The following is a 19,631-nucleotide window of genomic DNA, read 5'->3' on the forward strand; positions in this document are numbered from 1 at the left end:
TTGTGACCCACTACATTGATTTCAGAACATTTTAAAGGATTAGAACCCACAGTTGCCAACCACTGCTTTAAAGCCCTGCTACTTGATGAGTGGTGATGTTATGACTCGTGGTACCACAGCATCTCAGCATGGATTCCTCCCCAGGCCTCCATCCTTGGCTCTCTTCTGCTTTCACTCCACTCTCTCCCCCACTGCCCAAACACTGCCCTTTGTACTCCTTTGCTTTTCATTCTAGTTTCCCCTCCCTTTTTTTTCATTCAACTCGTTGACATTACGTAGAACAAATCTCCCCAAATGTAGTGACATAAAACAACACTTGTTTTCTTCCACTCACAGATTCTGTGGGTCAGGAATTCAGAAAGCACAGGGGGTGACAGGTCTCTGCTCCACAATGTTGAGGCTGAGGGGACTCATGGCTGTATATAATGGCCACTCACTCACACGTCACGCGCCACTTCCTCGTAGCATGGTGCAATCAGGGAACGTGGGCTCCATGGGCAAGTGTTTCAGCTCACAAGGCAAGAAACTTCTTGCCTCAGAACTAACATGGCACTTTTGCTGCCATCCACTGATTACACTGCGTCACAAATCCACCCAACTCAGGGGGAGGTACACTGGACCCCACCTCTAGGTAGAGCGGCAAAGTTCTAAAAGAACATGTGGGACAGGAGATGGTGTTACCGTCATCTTCCAAATTGTTATTCCCCAACCTCAGTTCTGATTCCCAAGGCAAAAATCTAATAGACTACTACGTAGCTAGATCCACAGGGGTGTCAACTGACACTCAAACAGTATATGCCAGCTGAATGCACTTTCCTTTTATATTCCCTATCTCAGTACTACTGGGGAAGAAAGAACTGTATGTTGCATTTTAGATGAATATGCCAGAAGCACCTTAGCACAAAATGTAAGCAGACGCAAGGAGAGAACTGAAAGTAGGACGGGAGTTCCCTGCATCTAAGGAATTCTGTCCTGTGTGGAACACAGGCAGATCTTATAGTCAGTCCCTGTAATGAGAGTGACAAGTGGCCATTCTCCTTCAGACAGTATTAACAGTTCATGCTAATTAGCAACTGTTAATTAGCAATTTCAGTGGTTATACAATATATGTTCTCACATACTTCACTGCTTCCCTTTCTCTGCCATCGCCGACTGCATGAAGCTCCCCATCTTTCCTTTCATACAAGCTAAGAAACGGTCAAGAGTAGTGCTAGAGAGGCAGCATGAGAACTGGGAGCAGCGATTCTCAAAGTGTGCTCCATGGGCCACTGGAGGTCCCAGAGGCCCTTCCAGCAGTTCATGAAGTCAGAACTATTTTCATAATTATACTGAGGTATCATGTGCCGTTTTCCACGTGTTGATGTTTGCATTAGTGGTATAAAAGCAATGGCGGGTCCAACTGCTTGTGCCTTGGCTGCTTGAATCAAATGAATCAAGACGGTGACTCCAAAGAGTACCAGTAGTCGCTGTATTTTTCACAGGCACACATGCATATTTAAAAAGAAAAAAGAGGGCTTCCCTGGTGGTGCAGTGGTTGAGAGTCCGCCTGCCGATGCAGGGGACACGGGTTCGTGCCCCGGTCCGGGAAGATCCCACATGCGTTGGGAGCGGCTAGGCCCGTGAGCCATGGCCGCTGAGCCTGCGCGTCCGGAGGCTGTGCTCCGCAACGGGAGAGGCCACAACGGTGAGAGGCCCACGTACCACAAAAAAAAAAAAACAACTAGTGATGTTTATTGTCAATGATAAAATTTGAGCTTTAAGGTGAAAATTAGAATTTCACAATCACCTCCCCACTGTGCCACCTTGGGAGCAGGGTCACTTCTTTAAACACAACCACCTACCAGGGCCCCAGGACATGCAGGGAAAGTAAAAGACCATGTGAGGCAAAGATGTCACTGAAACAAGGGACACACGAGAACTGTAAAAGCAAAAGCTCCAGCAAAGGAGTGCGATTACGTCACTCTGCTGGTCAAGTCCATAACCTCTCACAGTGCTGAACCAACGGCTGGCTGTTTGGAGTGGCTTCCCTCCATAAAACTCCCTAACTGGGGAAATTACTAATTCTGTGGCTTTCATAAAACACAGAGGTCCACCAAATGTTTGCCTGGCAGGTTTTTTTTTCTCCCAAAGGGCAGCTCATTAAGTCCGTCGATAAAGCAGGCTTTGTTGTAAAGATTTACAGTGTTTTCCCAATGAAAACTCTAATTGACAACCACCAGGAGAATAACAATGCAGAGCCCAGAGAGCTCTGGTTTCCCCCATCCTTCCAAGATCCATCTCAAAAAGCATGGTTTCCTGGACCAGTGTTCAGCTCCGTCTTTAATGGACACACGCATAAGCAGATGCCTGGATATCAGAAGTTTATCATTCAAAGTAGTCAAATCTTAAAAACCAAAAGATTTCGTCTTTCAAACTTCAAAGGAAATTCCATTTAATTCCCAAGCTCAGAATATCAGGTCCCTCCACGCAGAATAAGCATATTACATAAAAATGCAACCATCCCTTATCTATGTAAAGGGGGGGGGACCCTAAAAAAATAAAATGCGTGATGGAGTCTTCAGAAATAGTTGCATGAGACTATTAAAGGCACTGCTGTTCAATGGATTCATTACAGAATAAAAGTTCAAGTACCAGAGAGAGTGATTTTCATATGAATGTTGGGTGTTGCGCTCACACACAAGAGTCTCTGGTCTCCACAGAGAACCGAGTCACATCAAGCAAGTCAGGGAGCTGTGAGTGACAAGGTATAGAGAGGGCTGTTCAGATAAGGGACAGACATTACCGGACCCTTTTTCAAAGAAAACTTTGAAGATTTTGTTAGGCTTTCTTCGTGGAACTGTCACAAGATAACAATACAGTTGCAAATGAGTGGTGTTCAGTGGCCACATCACTGCCTTTTACGGACCAGCTGGCAATGGCTGCCCATGATGGGAAATTAGCATTAAAGAAGGACTCAAGGTTGCTGGGCTGACACACAGCCCAAGGAGAATACTCTCAAATAAAGTACGACACCCAACGCAGTCACACAAACGGAAAGCTGAGGAAAAAAGCTCCTGTCTGGAAAGCACAGCAGCAGAAAAATATCCTCCTTACTTCTTTCTGAATCTTCCTGAATCTCCCCCTTCTCCAGACAGCGTCCAGGTCCCCGAAGTAAAAATAAATGAGCAAACCATAGGCTTCCAGGTGCATTACACAGATTAAGAGGAGTGCAGCTGGTGGAAGAGGTGGGAAAATAACACAATTCACTCTCTTTTTCCTGAACAGAAAGTAGAGAAAAGAACCAAAGCGGAAAAGCACGCCCCACCTCACCCCCATCCCCCCCGAGAACACCCAGACCAGGAGTCCAGAGGCCTGAATCCTAACTAGTCTAGTGTCTACCACAACACTGCTTGATGAGTCCCTAAACCTTCTGAATTTCCCTGTCCTCACCCATAAAGGAAATTCGCAGACATCAGTGATTCCCAAACTGTGTTCCCTGGAGCTCTAAGGTTCTGTGGAGGTGCCTCTTATTAAGGCAGTCAGTGACACAGGGGTAAGGCAAAGGGAGTGGAGGACGATGCTTCCTCTCCACCCAAAACAGTTCAGAGTTGATCCATTTTCTAAATCAAAATTGTGAGTAAAGTCTTTTGTTTAAAGAGTCTACCACCAAGAAAATTCACAACTAAAATGGCTTAAAAGCACTGGACCAACATACCTTTTGATTTCGTATCTTTCTAATTATGTGGTTTCTATGTGCCTCTTTGGATTATTGTTATTAGAATTAATTAATTGACAGGCTGGTTAATATTAATCCCCAAATCTGTGTATCAGGTTCAACTTAAAAGGTGAGGAAATGGAAACTCAGATAAGACAAATACATCAAAATCACTCAGCTCAGTAGCTGACTAGATTCAAACACGGGAATATCTGACATTAAAACCGTTAAGCTGGATTCTGTCGTTATAGTTAAAGAACAAACTTCACTGTAAAAGACAATTGATTACCTCATTATGACTACAATTCTTTCTCTATGGAACATCAGGTTCTTCATTTGTATTCTCTGAGAGTAAACACTTACCCTGTCGAGATGAAATGAATAGCCAAAAGTTCTGCCCAACAAGCAAATTTGCTGGGTACTGGAAAGCCCAAAACGTTGACAAAGCCTCCAGGGCAATAATGGTTGTTAAGAACTTTCAAAGCAAACAAAACTCCTAAAAAAGGATAAAGAGCATATAAATATCAACAATCCAAATGTGGAGATGATTAACATTTACAAAGAAAACTAACTGAAAGTGAAAATGGTTATCCCATTACATCCAACTTTTTGCTTCGAAACATACTCTATTCCTTACAAGTCAACCCAGCATTCGGTAGAAAGACAGTCTTCAAGGCAATCATTCCTTTGATGTTTCTTAACACGGAAGTTCATACTGACTTTGAGTATGCTACTAAATATATAACACATAAAATGGGAATAAGACACCCGCAATGGTGCAATACTAAAGGCCACTGAACTGTAAACTTCAAAATCATTCATTTTATGTGATTTTTAACTCAGTTTAAAAAATATCATTAACGTGTAGTTTTCTAGCTCCTACGGAAAGACATATTGAAGGCGGGGCTTATTTCCTTTCTTCTCACACCGTCAGACGCATGAGGATGCACCTTAGAGGGAAGGGGTAAGGACGGCAGGGAAAAGAGAGGGAAGGGTTTGATCTCCTTTGGTTTCAGGACTATTTCCCTCCTACCCTTCACATGCTAATTTTCACAATACCTATTTTAAGTCCTCATGGCAATTTAGTCCTATGAGAAAAATGTAAAAAAGGAACTAGTGAGGGGAACAGTGAGAGGCAATGTAATACGTGTTTAAAGCCACGAAGACTGGGTTCAAATCCCAGCTCCGTCACTTATGAGGTGTGTAACCTTGAGCAAGTTACCTGACTTCCCTGGGCCTTAGCTTCCTCATCTACAAAATCAAGACAAGGCCACCTCCCTAAGGACCTGTTACAGTAATTAAACAGCATGAATTATGTATAAAGACTATCACGGCTCTGAAAACACAGTGAGCATGCCATTGTAGGGTGTGGTGCATTTATTTTAATGGCGTTATTGAGATGCATACCCATCTTTTTAGGGAACTCCCACAAGCACACCAGTGCCTCTCTCCCTCGTCCCACCATGATGGAGCCAGTGCATATTTCCAGGACCACGTCTCCTACAAAACTACCTTTGGGCAGACCCTAGTCTCAACTGTCCAAGAGTGAATGATGCGGCATAATGGGAAACAGCAAAATCTATGTCTCTCCTGTGCTCCAATCAGCCTATTCACCAAAATCCAAGCCCCAGCAGTGCTTAGCCACTCAGCATTCAGTTCCCTCACCAACTGGGACCCCTGCTTCAAAAAATGACAACAGCTGCACCTCCCCGACTGTTTTCACGCGGACTACCTTAGAAATGCATCTGCCTTACCTGAGAAACCTACAGCACAGTTCCTTCTGAAGTCAGGTTCATCCATAAATTCTGCCAGAGCAAATTCCAAGAGCAGGTACACCACCCCAGTGAGTAGGGAGAACGTGGTGATGACATAGGCAAACCATCTACTTCCTAGTCTTCTTTCCAGATGAATTCCTTTCCAGAGCATGGAAGCCATATTGAAATACAAGTGCCAATCATCCACGTGGTGAATAGGGGAAAGCAGTAAGCGCTGCCAGTCTTTTTGCTGGTAACACTTCTCCACGCTAAGGCAGGAGCCCAGCAGCGGCTTCAGAGGATTCAAGAAGAACCAGATGTTGAGAGCCAAGGTTGCTAGGGTGACAGGTGGAATATTGTTGATCCCAACGTGGAAGATTTGAGAAAGGAGCAGAAGCAGCCCAGTGTTAATTCCTCTTGACCTCCGCTGCATGGTTAGATATCAAGCCTGTGACGGGAAAATGTGGTCAGACGTGAGGAATCTGGGAAGATACAGAGGCAGCTGAGCCTAAGATGTAAAATAAAAGGCACATGAAAATCCATCAATTGAGAATTAGGACAGTGACAAGACGTGCTCACTTAAAAGATGGGCTTACATTATGTATATCTCATCTCCCATCTAACAGAAGCATTATTTTCTGTGTCTTCCAGAGTAACGCCCAGGACACTGGCTGATGTCCCTCCTCATTTTACATCCTAAAGGAGAAATGTCATCCCAGATCCCCGTGGACCAGTTAATGGATGGGTATGCTTTTGCTGACAAATATGCCATGAAAATGTAACTTGTCTTCCTTATAAACAAACTTATAACCTAACAAAGAAACATACAAAGATAGTGCACAAATATTTAATAATTACTTCTTCTCAGAATGCTGGAGAGAATTCTTCACCCCTTCACTTTTTTAAAGAAATATTCGATATTTATATATTAGATAGAGTCTGCTCCAAAGTTCTTCAACATTAGCAAGCAAGTTGTAAAATGCAAGCATATATTATCTTCTATGCCATATCGCCAGATGTCAACTGCTAGACTGCTTTATTTTCAGAAAAATTTCCACTTTTAAAAGTTACCTACTATGAGCCAAATCCTGGATTAAAACACAGTCGCTGTCTTTAAGGAGCTCATTTTCTACTAAGAAGTAAACCAACAACTGCCACACAATGTTCTAAATGCAGGGACAGAGGAAGCCCAGACCCAAGGCACACAACTCAGGCTGAGGTGGTCTTGAAGGGTAGATTGGATTTACCCACGAGGAAGAGTGCCATATTCATGGGTCTACTTCTCCATGCCCTGCGCCGGCCTTGTGACCCGCTTTGGTTGACAGAATGAAAAGCAAGCGACACTAGTTCCGAATCTCGGCCTCAAGATGATTTGCAGGCTTCTGCTCTCTCTTGAAACCCTCCTAGGCAACCACGTGGACAAGTCCGGGCTGGCCTACTGGATGATGAAAGACACATGCTCTAGTCACCCTGATGGCCCTGGCCACTGACCAGCTAATGCCTCAGAAGCAAAGTAGTCTAGCTGACCAGCAACTGACCACAAATGCGTAAGTAAATCCAGCTGAGCCCAGACTAATTTGTTAACCCACAGAACAGTGAGCTAAATAAATGATATTTTAAATTAACTTCACCAAATTTTGGACTGGTTTGTTATACAGCAATTACTAACCAATACAGAAGGTATTTGCTTCAGAAAAGGTCTAGGTTATGCTTATGGGAAAAAGCTAGTAAAGAAAGAGACACAGACTAAAGATGCAAAAGAGAAAAAGAATCAAGTCCTTAGAGGGAATAGCCTTGTCCATCATAACAGGAAGGAAGAAGAATTTCAGGTGCAGATATGGGTAAATAGGCAGATTAGGGGACAGGATGCTGAAAAAGTTCTCATCTAATGGTTTTCTGGTTTCCCTGTGGAGCTATCTTGGCTCCAATCAAATATATAACGCACTCTGATACCCTAAAGGTTCTCATTCAGACAGCACATTAGAAAGTGCATGGGCTTTAGAGTAAAAAACAGCTTAGATTCCTACTTACTAGCCCTGAGATCTATGGTAAACTACTTAAACTTCAATTTCTTCACTTTAAATTAGAAATCATACCTCCTTCTCAGGATTACTGTAACATGTCTGGAACAAAGTAGGTACTGAATAAATGGTAGCTACTTTTATTCATTACTATAAAGTAATCTCACTTAGGAGAAAAAGTCTTTGCAACGTTAACATTCGAATAATAAGACTCAAATGTACTCCCCATCCCTCTCCACACAGGGATTCTTACCAACTTCACATCCAAAAGAAACGCCCAAGAAAATATTATATATACGTATGTGTTATGGGTGTACCCCCATTATTAGCACAACCCCAAGTTTCTTTATTGCCAGGGCTTATTATTATAGCTTTGTAGCGTTCTCATGAACTAGAGAATTTAATAAAATTTCAACTGAAACGCTCCCAGATAATTTTGGAGAAATAGTCTATATTTTTCACCTTGATGTGCAGGTTGATTTTCAGATCTCCAACTACTGTGACATGTTTTCAATTCCCCTAGGTAATTATATATATCAAACATCATTACCTGTAACAGGAGCGATGGAAAGATATGGGCCTGATCATTAAGTAACCAGCTTATAAGAAATCACAAAATAAGCCCTTCAATATCAGTACAGTGTCCTATGATGGCAGGCTACGCACAGCAGAAAATCAAACATAATTATGTCTTTGCTTAAGAAAAAGTCCCCTCTCGACTGGAATCGTTAGTGGTGGAGAGTATAAACAGAAGGACAGTGGAATTTCCCCAAGCTTGTCTCACACTGTGCGCCCAGGCTCACATTAACCCTCAGCTCTATCTCCCCACTGCTGGCTGCTCCTTCTTCCCTGGGACGCTGTGCTCTCCAGCATGTTCCTGCCTCCTCCCAACTCCCCTTCCTCTGCTTCTCAGTTTCGCTCTATTCTTATTCTACGCTATTTTGCGTACACTTATGGAATTCCACTCTCGTGGGTTCTGTAATTCTTTTTATCAGGATGGCTCCCAAATTTACGTTTTACAGCTTTGACTTCGCAGATTTCAGGGACACAACCTTGTAGGAAGAATACAGTCCACCTGATCTCTTGATTTCCCAAAACTGAATTAGCCCTCCTTCTTACAGAATGACTATTCGGCCATTCCTCAGTCACTTAGTTTTTAAAATAAATATCAAGTGCCAAATGCATGCCAGGCCCTGTGCCAGGCATTAGAGGTACAGCAAAGACCAAAACACTTGCAATCCCGGCCCCTAAATGGCCCATTTCTATCATTTCTATTTGTTGAAGGAAATAAAAATACTGGCTGCAGAAAATCACAAGTTGAATAAAATGATGTGGTATGCATAACGTAAAGGCAGATAGAACCATAACCAACGTGAGAAGTGCATAATATAGGTTGGGCTCTGTTTTCCAAAAGGCCACTAGACCGTAGTTTTAAGTAGCGAAGATAAATCGACACTATTTCAAACCAGCTCTATGGCCCAGTTTCCTTCCTAATAAGTAATCAAGTCAGCCATCCAAGGTGAGGGATGTAGCCTGTTTGTAACAAGATAACAGAAAATCTAACTGGTTCCTGTGAAGATCAAATCTGTAACCTGACTTTGTGGGCCAGGCAGGCACACATCTTACTGTAAGATGAATGTTGTTTCATCCTGCCCATAATTACATAGATATTTTTAGAGAGCTGAGCTGTAGCAGAAAGCATAGAGGCATGATTCATAAGCTGGAAACCAACGCAATGTGTTTGGTTTTGAAAGTGACTTGTTATTCTAACCTGTACTCAGCCCATAACCAGTTACACCAGCGCGAGGAAGAGTAGGCTGGTCCTTGCACTCCATCCCCACCCCCTGCCTTGTAAACATATCCTCCCCCTCACATTCAACATGCCCCAAACTGAACACTGGACAGTCCCTTCCAAGTCTACCCCTCCTCCCATGTGCCAGATCTCAGGACACAGAATCTCCAGCTACCCAGTTGTTCAGGATGGAGATACAGACAACATCCTCGACACATCCTTCTCCCTCTTCACTCTGCTTCCCCCAAATCCCATCCACCACACTTTGCTAACTCTTCCAAACTATTTGTATCATCTACCTCTTTCTAGCTCTAGAGCCACTACTCTAGTCTAAGCCACCATTATAACTTGCCTGGATTACAACATAAACTCTGCTTCTCCTCTTCTACCCAACAACCATTTTTCACTACTGCTCAGGGTAATTTTTATAAAACTAAAGTGGGATTCCCCTGCAGTAAGCCTTCAATGGCTTATCGTTACAGTTGGAATGAAGTCCAAACTCTTGACCGTAACTACACACTCGTGCTTACCGCTGTCCTGCCTACCCCTCTGGTCTCAGCTCACGCTGGTCTCTGCCTCGGTCACTATGATCCAACCACCCAGGTGCTCCCACACCGGGAGCTCCACGATTATAGCATAAATGCTGAGGGCAGAACTATCTATTTTGATCACCACTGAATACCCAGAGCCTAGCATAGTGACTCGTATACAGTCAGTGCTTAATAAGTGTTTGTCCATTGACTGAAGATGAGCATGCTGAATATATCTACATTATAAAATAAACAAGACTGACTGAGAAGGTCTATGATACATTCATCCCTAAGTACTTTTCCTACAATTGCAGCAACCTTCCCCAGAGCACTGTACATATTATTCCACTTAGCATTTACTTCCAGAAGAGTGTTGTAACATTTATCTCAACTGTACAGGAATAAACCTCTGATCCATTTAAAACGTATTAATAGGTTGCTTTGCCAGAACTATTTGATTAAAAAAACATGGCATTTTAACCCTGACCGGACGGCTGTTTTGACTTCTACTTCCACAAGGGCTCTGTTGATAAGAGCGTCCACAGGGTTGTCACTCTGGTGTCAGTAGGTTCCATGAACGCTACAAGGTTCACGACAATTTACAAGTTTCAGTGCTACCTGCAGTGCGAGCCACAAGGATTAGAACTACCTAGAAGATCTGGCTGTCGATTAAAATCTTCACCAAAGACTGCTCTTCTGAAAACGTGGAGAGAGCAAATAAAACAGAGGGAGGAGCAGGGTGAGGAGAAGAAGAAAGAAACCAAACTTATTTAAATTCGTGCTGTAGTGGTTTGTTAAACAGTTACCTTGTCCTGGAAGTGCTCTGTTTATGAGGAAAAACAAAAAAACAAAAAAAACATGGCGTTTTAATTATGTAGTAATACACACCAGATAGTGCTATATCAAGGTTGTGACAGAGAGAAATGGAAGACCTCTTGAAATATGGATAGGAAAATTAGCCATATTTACTTTTAATGAGAAATTAAAAATTAAACAGGTTGTAATAAGAAAAACTAAGTGGCTAGAACAAACAAAAGAAACTGAATTCATAACTTGGGAAACCAACGTGTCTCACGGGGTAAAGAAAGGAATTTTACCAAAAGGGAAAAGAAACTTACTATGATGATTTTCAGCTCTACTTACAAAGCAGGAAATGTTTCATCGTTATCATTTACCAGGGTGACATTATATATCAATTTTCAGTTTAAATGTTCAAGAAGAACTCAGGCCATTAAACTGCAAGAATATGTACCAGTTATAAATTATATTCCCAATCTGGCATCTGACAGTAACCAAATTAATTTCACATGAAAGAAAGAAACTACAGTCTTAATAGGAGTAATTGAACGCTTTTCTGAAAACAGCCTTCCAGGTCACTAAAAGTGCAACAAATCTTAAAATTATTCATTGAGATCTTTTAAAATTGTGTGAGATTTTTAGTTAAGAATCAAGAAAAGGTTTGTCAATACTTATATGAGGTAGATTAATGATATGTCATTATTACTATTGTCATGCCTTTGGAAAATTTCATTTAGGTTCCATATATTTTAAGCATATTCTCTAAAAAAAAAGAATCATAGAGGAGAATGTAGGTTTGTTCAAGTCACTTGGCAAGTATTTATCAGAGGCCTGCTATCACTTGGGTTGAATATTTTGCTAATGCCTAACTTTCCAGATGCTTAAGCATTGATTTTTTAAAATTGAGATATAATTCACACACCATAAAACTCACTGTCTTAAACTACACAATTCGGTGGTTTTTGTATATTCACAAGGCTGCACAGTCAGCACCGCCATCTAATTCCAGAACATCTTCATTACCCCCAAATGAAACTCTCCCCACTTATCTCCCCATCCCGCCCAATGCCTGGCAACCACCAGTCTACCTTTCATCTCAACGAATTTGCCTATTCTGAACATTTCATCTAAATGGAATCATACAATATGTGGCCTTTTGTGTCTGGCTTCTTTCACTGAATACTGTTTTCAAGGTTCATCCACATCATAGGAAGTATCCATACTTAGTTCCTTTTCATGGTCCAATAATATTTCATTATATAGATATACCACACTGTGTTTTTATCCATTTATCAGTTGATAGACACTTGGGTTGTTCCCACTTTTTTGGCTATAATGAATAACGCTGCTATGAACATTCATGTACAATTTCTTTGTAGAAACATATGTTTTCAGTTCTCTTGGACATATACCTAGGAATAGAATTGCTGGGTCATATGGTAACTCTATGCTTAACTTTGTAAGGAACTATTAAACTGTTTTCCAAATTTTTGTCCATTTTTCATTCCCTCCAGCAGTGTATGAGGGTTTCAATTTCTCCATACTCATATATACTCAACAATACTTGCTTTTATCCATCTTTTTTATTATAAACATCTTAATGGATGTGAAGCGGTACTGACTTGCACTTCCCTAGTGACTAATGATGTTGAGCAAATGCTTAAATTTTCATTGCTTAAAATATAAATATGCGTGTTCATAGGTACACGTAACCATACAGAAAAACACGTCCCTTCTCCCAACCTCCCCCCACGCCATCCCCCTCCAAGAAATAGTTTAACAAGCTCTTCAGAAGAAAGCTTCAGAAAGAAAGATGAAACCATGAAGAAATCACCCTGGTTAAACTGCCAGGATTTTAGCACTACCATCCCCCTGCACTGTGATGGGTTAAAAGTGAATGTGAATGCACTTCAGTAGCATGGGCAGGGCTTAGGCCAACACATTTGACTCTAAACCCTGTAAAATCTTTTTGAAAGACGCAGAGGGTTAGTATGACTTATCGCTTCAAACAAAGCAAAAAAGCTATGGAAAAAGCAGACTGGATATGCTAAACATGAAAACTTCCTCTGCTTTTTAAATTACAAGAGCTGAACAACAAATTAGAGCGTCATAAATACCACATTGACTTGGGCAAAATATTCACAAAACAACTAGATGCATTTTTTTCTCTCTCTTACTGTTTTAGTACAGTCTACCTTCTTTAGGAATGAAATGAACTGGATCATTTCTTCTCACTCCCGTAACTCTCTCAGGAATCTTTTCATTCATGGCTTTTTAAATCCAAACATAAGAGACTGTTTTCACCACCTGTTACTATAGGGCCAATAGATGAGAATGTTTTAGTCTAGCACAATAATAAAATCCTTTGTTCTTCCAATAACATATCTTAGCATAATTTTATTTTTCCTAAAAGGCATTAGCTTCCTTAGGCCTCAAGAAAACCCAATTACAAAATGCAGATTTTCAAGATATTTTTGAAAATAAGAAAATGGTACAGTATAATATGTATTTGCATTTAGTGGAAAACAAGAATTTATTAACTGAATGCTTGTGAAGTAATCTGTTCCTCTTTTCAAATATATGAATGCATTTCAAAGAGCTTACATAGCTTCAGTGTGATCACAGTCGTTAAATGCAATACACAGTTATATCAATAACGTGAATTATACTTTTAAAACTTAGTATTTAAATATTAAATGTAATAGCAGATGGTCTGGCTTCACACCACTGCACCCTGTTCAATTCACCGGAATGCATCATCTACCTGAGTTGATCAGTAAATGGGGAGCTCTGGGGGTGCAGTATGAAATCTGTGTCAGAGCACCATCATCACTTAGTGACAAGTTGCACATAAATGACAACTTTTTTCTGGCCATTGAAATCTGTTACATGGCTTCATGAGTTACATTAATGATAAAAATCCAAGAGAAGCAGCGTAGGATTCTGTTTTCTTATTTCACATTAAAGGCAGAGAGATACAAAGAAATGAGGTCAATCGAATGAAAACTGACTTCATGAATAAAAAATGAAAACTGGAATCAAATTATATTAAGAAGCTAATGGGAATCTAGTCCTCATGAATATTGTGACACTCAGTAATTACATTCCAGTATCTATTCACGGAAATATCTACAACTTGGACTCTGTTCCAGAAGAAATTGGGAATTGAGAGCACTTCCCCCTTTTGAAGGCTGCTGAGATCTCCATTTATACGATGGTTCTCCAACCTCACAGACGTCATCATCATAACCATATAAGAAATTGTCTTACCCAGCTGGAGACAACCACTAAATTCTCTCTCAAAGACCAATGGGCTAAATCTTTCTGATTTTAAGCCACCAGACCTAGCTTAAACACACAAGACCTAGCTTTTAACACACAGGAGCTCCTCCTTCCCTTTTTCCCCTCATATGCCATCTCTCAAAATGAAAACAAATACAAAATTTCCCATACCTTAGTGGAACAATGTCCGACTGTCTTTTACAAGGCTTGTCTTAAGTATCAATGCTATCCACGTGGAAGGCAAAAGACCTGACCTCTAGGGAGTTAGGATTTAACACCACCAAAACAACCTAAGAAGTTAAAGAATGTTCTAGACAAGTAAGCAGCCATCAATAAGGTCACATGTTATGTGGTGACAGACCTAACCAAAGGTCAGACCCTTATCACCTGACACATTTCCCCCAATCTTACTTATATAACACCTGACTTGGTTTGCTTAAAATCCAATCTCATCATGTTATCCCCACCCTCAATCCACCGTGCTTTCTTACCTAGATCAGCCTTCTGTACTTCATCATTGTAAGACTGAATAGTATCACAGTTAACAGAACGGACTTCGAAGCCTAATGGCTTGGGTTCATATCCTGGCTCAACTGCTTGGAATTGTATGACCTTGGGCAATTTCTTAATCAATGTAAGCTTACCTAAGTTTCCCCACTTATAAAACAGACACTAACAATACTAAGACCCGCCTCATAGAGTTGTTGATGAGTTAGTATATGTAAAACACATAGAAAAATGCCTGAAACATAATAAGGACTTTATAGGTATTAACTGATATAAAATCATCATCTGATCAACTTCAAGCATTTCAGCCTATACTTTAGTCTTGTAATATGTATATACCTTTCCCAATAATAACTAATATTTATACAATTATTTATAGTTTACAAAGTAGTTAAGTATACTTGCTTCATTTCACTTAATTCTCACAATCTGGTGAAGACAAAGTTAGTTCCATGTTACCTACTAGCTGATCTACCCAGCACTTACCGAAAAAATCACTTTACTGTCCTTTTAGCCATTCTGAAGCCTGCTCTGTAGAGCTGTCCAGGTAAGAAGGAGCTCAGTGAAGACTTGAGACTTTCTGGGGATGTTAAATTTCTCTGTCCAAGGTGCTAAATAAGTGTGGCTATCTCCACAGAGGGGCAGTCCCATGGGGCTCTCTCACCACCAGAGGTCACCAAAGTGAATTTCACATGCATCCCATAGCTTTTATTTTAAGCCTGACCATTCCAAACATAAGTGCCCAATTTAATGGAAATCCTTTCAGCAATTTTGGTGTGAAACCGCCAAAGACAGATAGAAATTCCATTTCTTTCTGATATAAAGAGCCCAAGGTGACAATATGCTCTTAAACTGGACTATCAGGACTCAAATGCAGCTCTTCCCACCACACGGTGCTGCTTCTCTAGCAAGCCCTTCAGCCTTCTGCCTCTCACAAATGCAAGCCTTGTTGCTACTGTCTATACCTCTTTTTTTTTTTTGCGGTACGTGGGCCTCTCACTATTGTGGCCTCTCCCGTTGCAGAGCACAGGCTCTGGACGCGCAGGCCCAGCGGCCATGGCCCACGGGCTCAGCCGCTCCGCGGCATGTGGGATCTTCCCAGACCGGGGCGCGAACCCGTGTCCCCTGCATCGGCAGGCAGTCTCTCAACCACTGCGCCACCAGGGAAGCCCCTATCTATACCTTTGAGAGGCCTCCATGGCCCTGCCTGTCCATCACTCAAGAAGCAAACGTCCACACTTTCACAGCACATAACAAATTCCTTGATTGTCTATAAGGGGTTAAATAAAAATCTTTTGAAATTCTAGGCTGTGATCTAGAGGCAGACCAGGAAATAGTTCAAACTTCTGCTTCACAGCCAATCCTTTTTAACTCAGTAGAAACCCTTAAACAAGATATCAGCTAGTTTTCTTTCACATAACTGCTTCTTGGTGGGTAAACTCAAGTTTAAGAGAATTTTTTTTAAGTACTAAAAGTAAAACAATATTTCATTTTTAGTTCAACTTCTACTTATATGGTGTAAAATTTAATTAGAACTATTTTAAGTAATAACATGAGAAAAGAAGTGATTAAAAGGGTGATGATTTCAACACTTTTCATGTAGAAAGGCTTCCTTCTATGAAAAATAAGATCTTACCAAAGAGATAAGGTAGAGCCACACATTTTAAGTTAGGTATTGCTTTGGACAATAATGAGAGCCACTAAAATGCATCAAGTGAGCTATCTCTATGGGAGACAGGCTTAATCTCACTGGGAACTCTAGGAGCTAGCCTAGATATGCCTCAGTATTAACTGCCAAAGGGTTAGGTGTCTGCCTTAACTCCCTGTCACCTGTGACTTGCTACAGCAGGAAAAGTGGGCATCAGGGGATCAGAGAAAACACTCAGGTGAAGAACCGCAGGGGCTGGAGGCTGGGAGTCCACCAGGGCACACTAAGGGCGTGGGGATGCGGGCAGGGTCCTGACAGCACCGCCAGCATCACTCCCTGACCCAAGACACACCCCCTCCTCGTCCTCCCAACCCATTTAGTTTCTCCCCAACCTTCAAAGCCCAGCTCTAGACTTGCATCCTTAATGTCGGGCTCCCTGACCACATTACTGCTCACCGACCTCCACAATGCCTTCCACATGTACTGTCCACCAGTGCCAACAGTCGGTCACCAGAGGCCTTTTATCATCTCTACCAAACTGTGTTCCCCAGGTACCTTGGGGTTTGAGAGCACATACTCTGGAGTCTAAACTGGTCCCAATGACTGGCTTTAGTAAGAGCTGTGTTAACTTGTGCAAGTCACTTAACCTAAGCCTCAGTTTCCTGCTATGAAAATGGAATAGTAATAATAGCTAAATCTGATCCTAGAATTCTTGTAAGGATTAAATGACTGAAAACACCAAGTGAAGGGCTTCCCTGGTGGCACAGTCGTTAGGAATCAACCTGCCAATGTAGGGGACACAGGTTCGAGCCCTGGTCCGGGAAGATCCCACATGCCGTGGAGCAACTAGGCCTGTGCGCCACAACTACTGAGCCTGCACTCTAGAGCCTGCGAGCCACAGCCACTGAAGCCCGCGTGCCTAGAGCCCGTGCTCCGCAACAAGAGAAGCCACGGCAATGAGAAGTCCATGCACCACAACAAAGAGTAGTCCCTACTCGCTGCAACTAGAGAAAGCCCACACGCAGCAACGAAGACCCAACACAGCCAAAAAATAAATAAATAAATTTAAAACAAACAAACAGAAAACACCAAGTGCTTAGAATAATGCCAAGCTCACAGTAAACATATTAAATCTCAGCTATTGTTTTAATGAAACAGAAATACCCATTTGCTACTGATTTCAAGTTTTCCTCAATACTGGTGAAATAAAAAAGTCAAATAATTGGCTAAAGTTACACACTTATATAGTACTAGATCATCTTTGGTACTACTGTTCTCAAACTTTACACGTGTGCCATTACCTGACAAAGTGAATTCATATATTGGGACCCACAAAATGAAGGCCGTCCCAGTGGTCCAGCCCATGTCACAAGTCTAACCCTATGTCGGCCTGCCTTTATGGGAACTGCCTCACTGTGCAGGAAACCTAACGCCAATCGCCATCCTCCAGCTCAGCTTACCCTGGAAAGGAGGCCCTGCTGGCCTCAAAAGGAAGCCCCCCCACCCCCTAGCCAACCACACCCTGTTTTTTTCGTTGACTTTTCTAACAGTCTATAAAATTCACTCTGGCCCAAAATCCCCTGGGAAGAATGCTCCACTGCTTGTGAAGCGCTCTACTCCCCCAATCTATGGACTGCTTTCCTTTGAATAAAGGATATCAAACTCATTACTAAATCGTTTTAGTTTTGTCATCTGGCATATCCCATTCAACCCTCTGAACTCTATGAGGCAGGTATTATTTCCTCATCTTACAGATGAGTGGGGATTTTAACCAAGATAATCTGGCTCCAGAGTCCTTGTTCTTAAAATGAAGTTGTGAGTCAGGTCTGTCTGCAGAAAAGCTGCGAGTTTTCAACTCTCAAGACAGCCTACACTCACACTCCAGCTGTTTGTCAAAACCACTGTTAAAGGGCTCCAACGAGTTACTGCCGTCAGTGGTTCAGTCCCAGCTAAGCTGTTTGTAGGGTAGCAGAATGTGCAACACCAAATATGCCACTTGGCATAAGGATTACCTTGAGCTGAACGCAATTAAGAAAAAGCAGATACAACTAAAGCTCTCTGCTTCCCCCCATCTGCTTAAAAGCAGGACATGAATTTGTGAAGGTGTTCCCCCCTCCCCCTACCAGGTATGACAAAAGTTAATCACCAGAGAAAACCTTACAACTGGCTCCAAAAAAATCTACACAACAAACTTTACTAACTAGCCCTAATCTTCCATTAGTTCCCCCACCTATTTGCCTTCCTACCATTTGCTGCCCTAGAAACTCAAAGTCCTTTTCCTTTGCCTTGTCACTTCTCTAAAAATGTATTGTTCGGGCTTCCCTGGTGGTGCAGTGGTTAAGAATCTGCCTGCCAATGCAGGGGACACGGGCTCGAGCCCTGGTCCAGGAATATCCCACATGCCATGGAGCAGCTAAGCCCATGCACCACAGCTACTGAGCCTGCGCGCTAGAGCACGTGCTCTAGAGCCCACAAGCCACAACTACTGAGCCTGTGTGCCACAAATGCTGAAGCCTGTGCGCCTAGGGTCTGTGCTCTGAAACAAGAAGCCACCGCAATGAGAAGCCCGCGCACTGCAATGAAGAGCAGCCCCCGCTCACCACAACTAGAGAAAGCCTGCGTGCAGCAATGAAAACCCAATACAGCCAAAAAAAAAAGTATTGTTATTTTGTTAAGATGCTATATAAGCCCAAGTTCTAACCATCTCTTTGAGTTACTCATCACTGGGCACTGCCACTGTGTGCACGGTCTTAGGCTGTGATTCTCAAAATGAGCTTGTATCTCCAGATTTGGGTGTGATAGTTTGCCCTGTGACCTCAATTCTCTGATGGATCTAAGAAAAGTCACTGATTTTCAGTTTGTTCAAGGTTCTTCTTGTTGTGAGGACAGGGATGATGACCTCCAAGCTCTTTACATGTCAGAGGTGAAACAGGAAGTCACTCCTATGGTCTCTTAATAAGAGATATGACACTTCAACCACCAGAAGAATTAGGAAAGACATTATTTGAGCATAAAGAACTGTCTTTCCTAAGAAAGTGCAGTTGGTGACTTCCATTAAACACACCAAAATGTATATGCATTTTGAAATATTTCAAATGTAGAAAATCTCAGAACATAAAACTTTTACTCTACCAAATGTAATTGTTTCTTGATACAACTTAACTTGTAGATCTATATTTAAGAGAGTAGTACAAAGCAATGTTCAAATACCCAGCTTCTTTTGGTAACTGTTATCATGGTCATAGCTTTAAAAACAACAACAAAAATCTGTTTTTAAAATCAAATTAAAAACGAAAAAGTAACAATAATCCAAACGTCACTTTTCTCATTTGGGGATATACTCTATACAAATAGAGAAGCTGAGGAACAGAAGCCCCTGTGCCTTCTCTGACTTTTTCCCCCCAGGACCAGGCATCTGCCTGGCAAGAACTCCGGAAAGAAAGGGATGTGGCGGGAGGATGTGAAGTGTGCCCTGCTTGGCATGCTTTCACCCCCAGGCCCCATCCTGCAAAGTAAGGTTTAATCTGAGAAGGAAGCCACAGAGAGGCAAAAACATCTTTTCTACCTTTTAAGAATTACTGGTATAATGGAACACTTTCCCAACT

The 19,631-nt window shown here is 41.9% G+C and overlaps 1 protein-coding gene across 4 annotated transcripts in view; it reads right to left on the reverse strand.

The window, feature by feature from the left end:
* Positions 1-19,631, reverse strand: part of RHBDD1 (rhomboid domain containing 1) — a 115,126-nt gene that overhangs the window by 86,436 nt on the left and 9,059 nt on the right. For 2 of the 4 annotated variants that reach the window (XM_024740619.1, XM_024740617.1), the window contains 2 exons: positions 5,449-5,896; positions 4,058-4,190 (listed from right to left, as the gene is read on the reverse strand). In XM_024740619.1, coding sequence (XP_024596387.1) covers positions 4,058-4,190; positions 5,449-5,881 — 566 coding nt within the window. In that variant the 5' untranslated portion in view covers positions 5,882-5,896. Of the gene's footprint in view, positions 1-4,057; positions 4,191-5,448; positions 5,957-19,631 lie in introns of all 4 variants that reach the window. The other 2 variants (XM_024740616.1, XM_024740620.1) reach the window with 1 other exon arrangement.

Source organism: Neophocaena asiaeorientalis, unplaced genomic scaffold (genome assembly GCF_003031525.2).
Source record: "Neophocaena asiaeorientalis asiaeorientalis breed wild unplaced genomic scaffold, Neophocaena_asiaeorientalis_V1.1 scaffold388, whole genome shotgun sequence".
Classification (NCBI taxonomy): domain Eukaryota; kingdom Metazoa; phylum Chordata; class Mammalia; order Artiodactyla; family Phocoenidae; genus Neophocaena; species Neophocaena asiaeorientalis.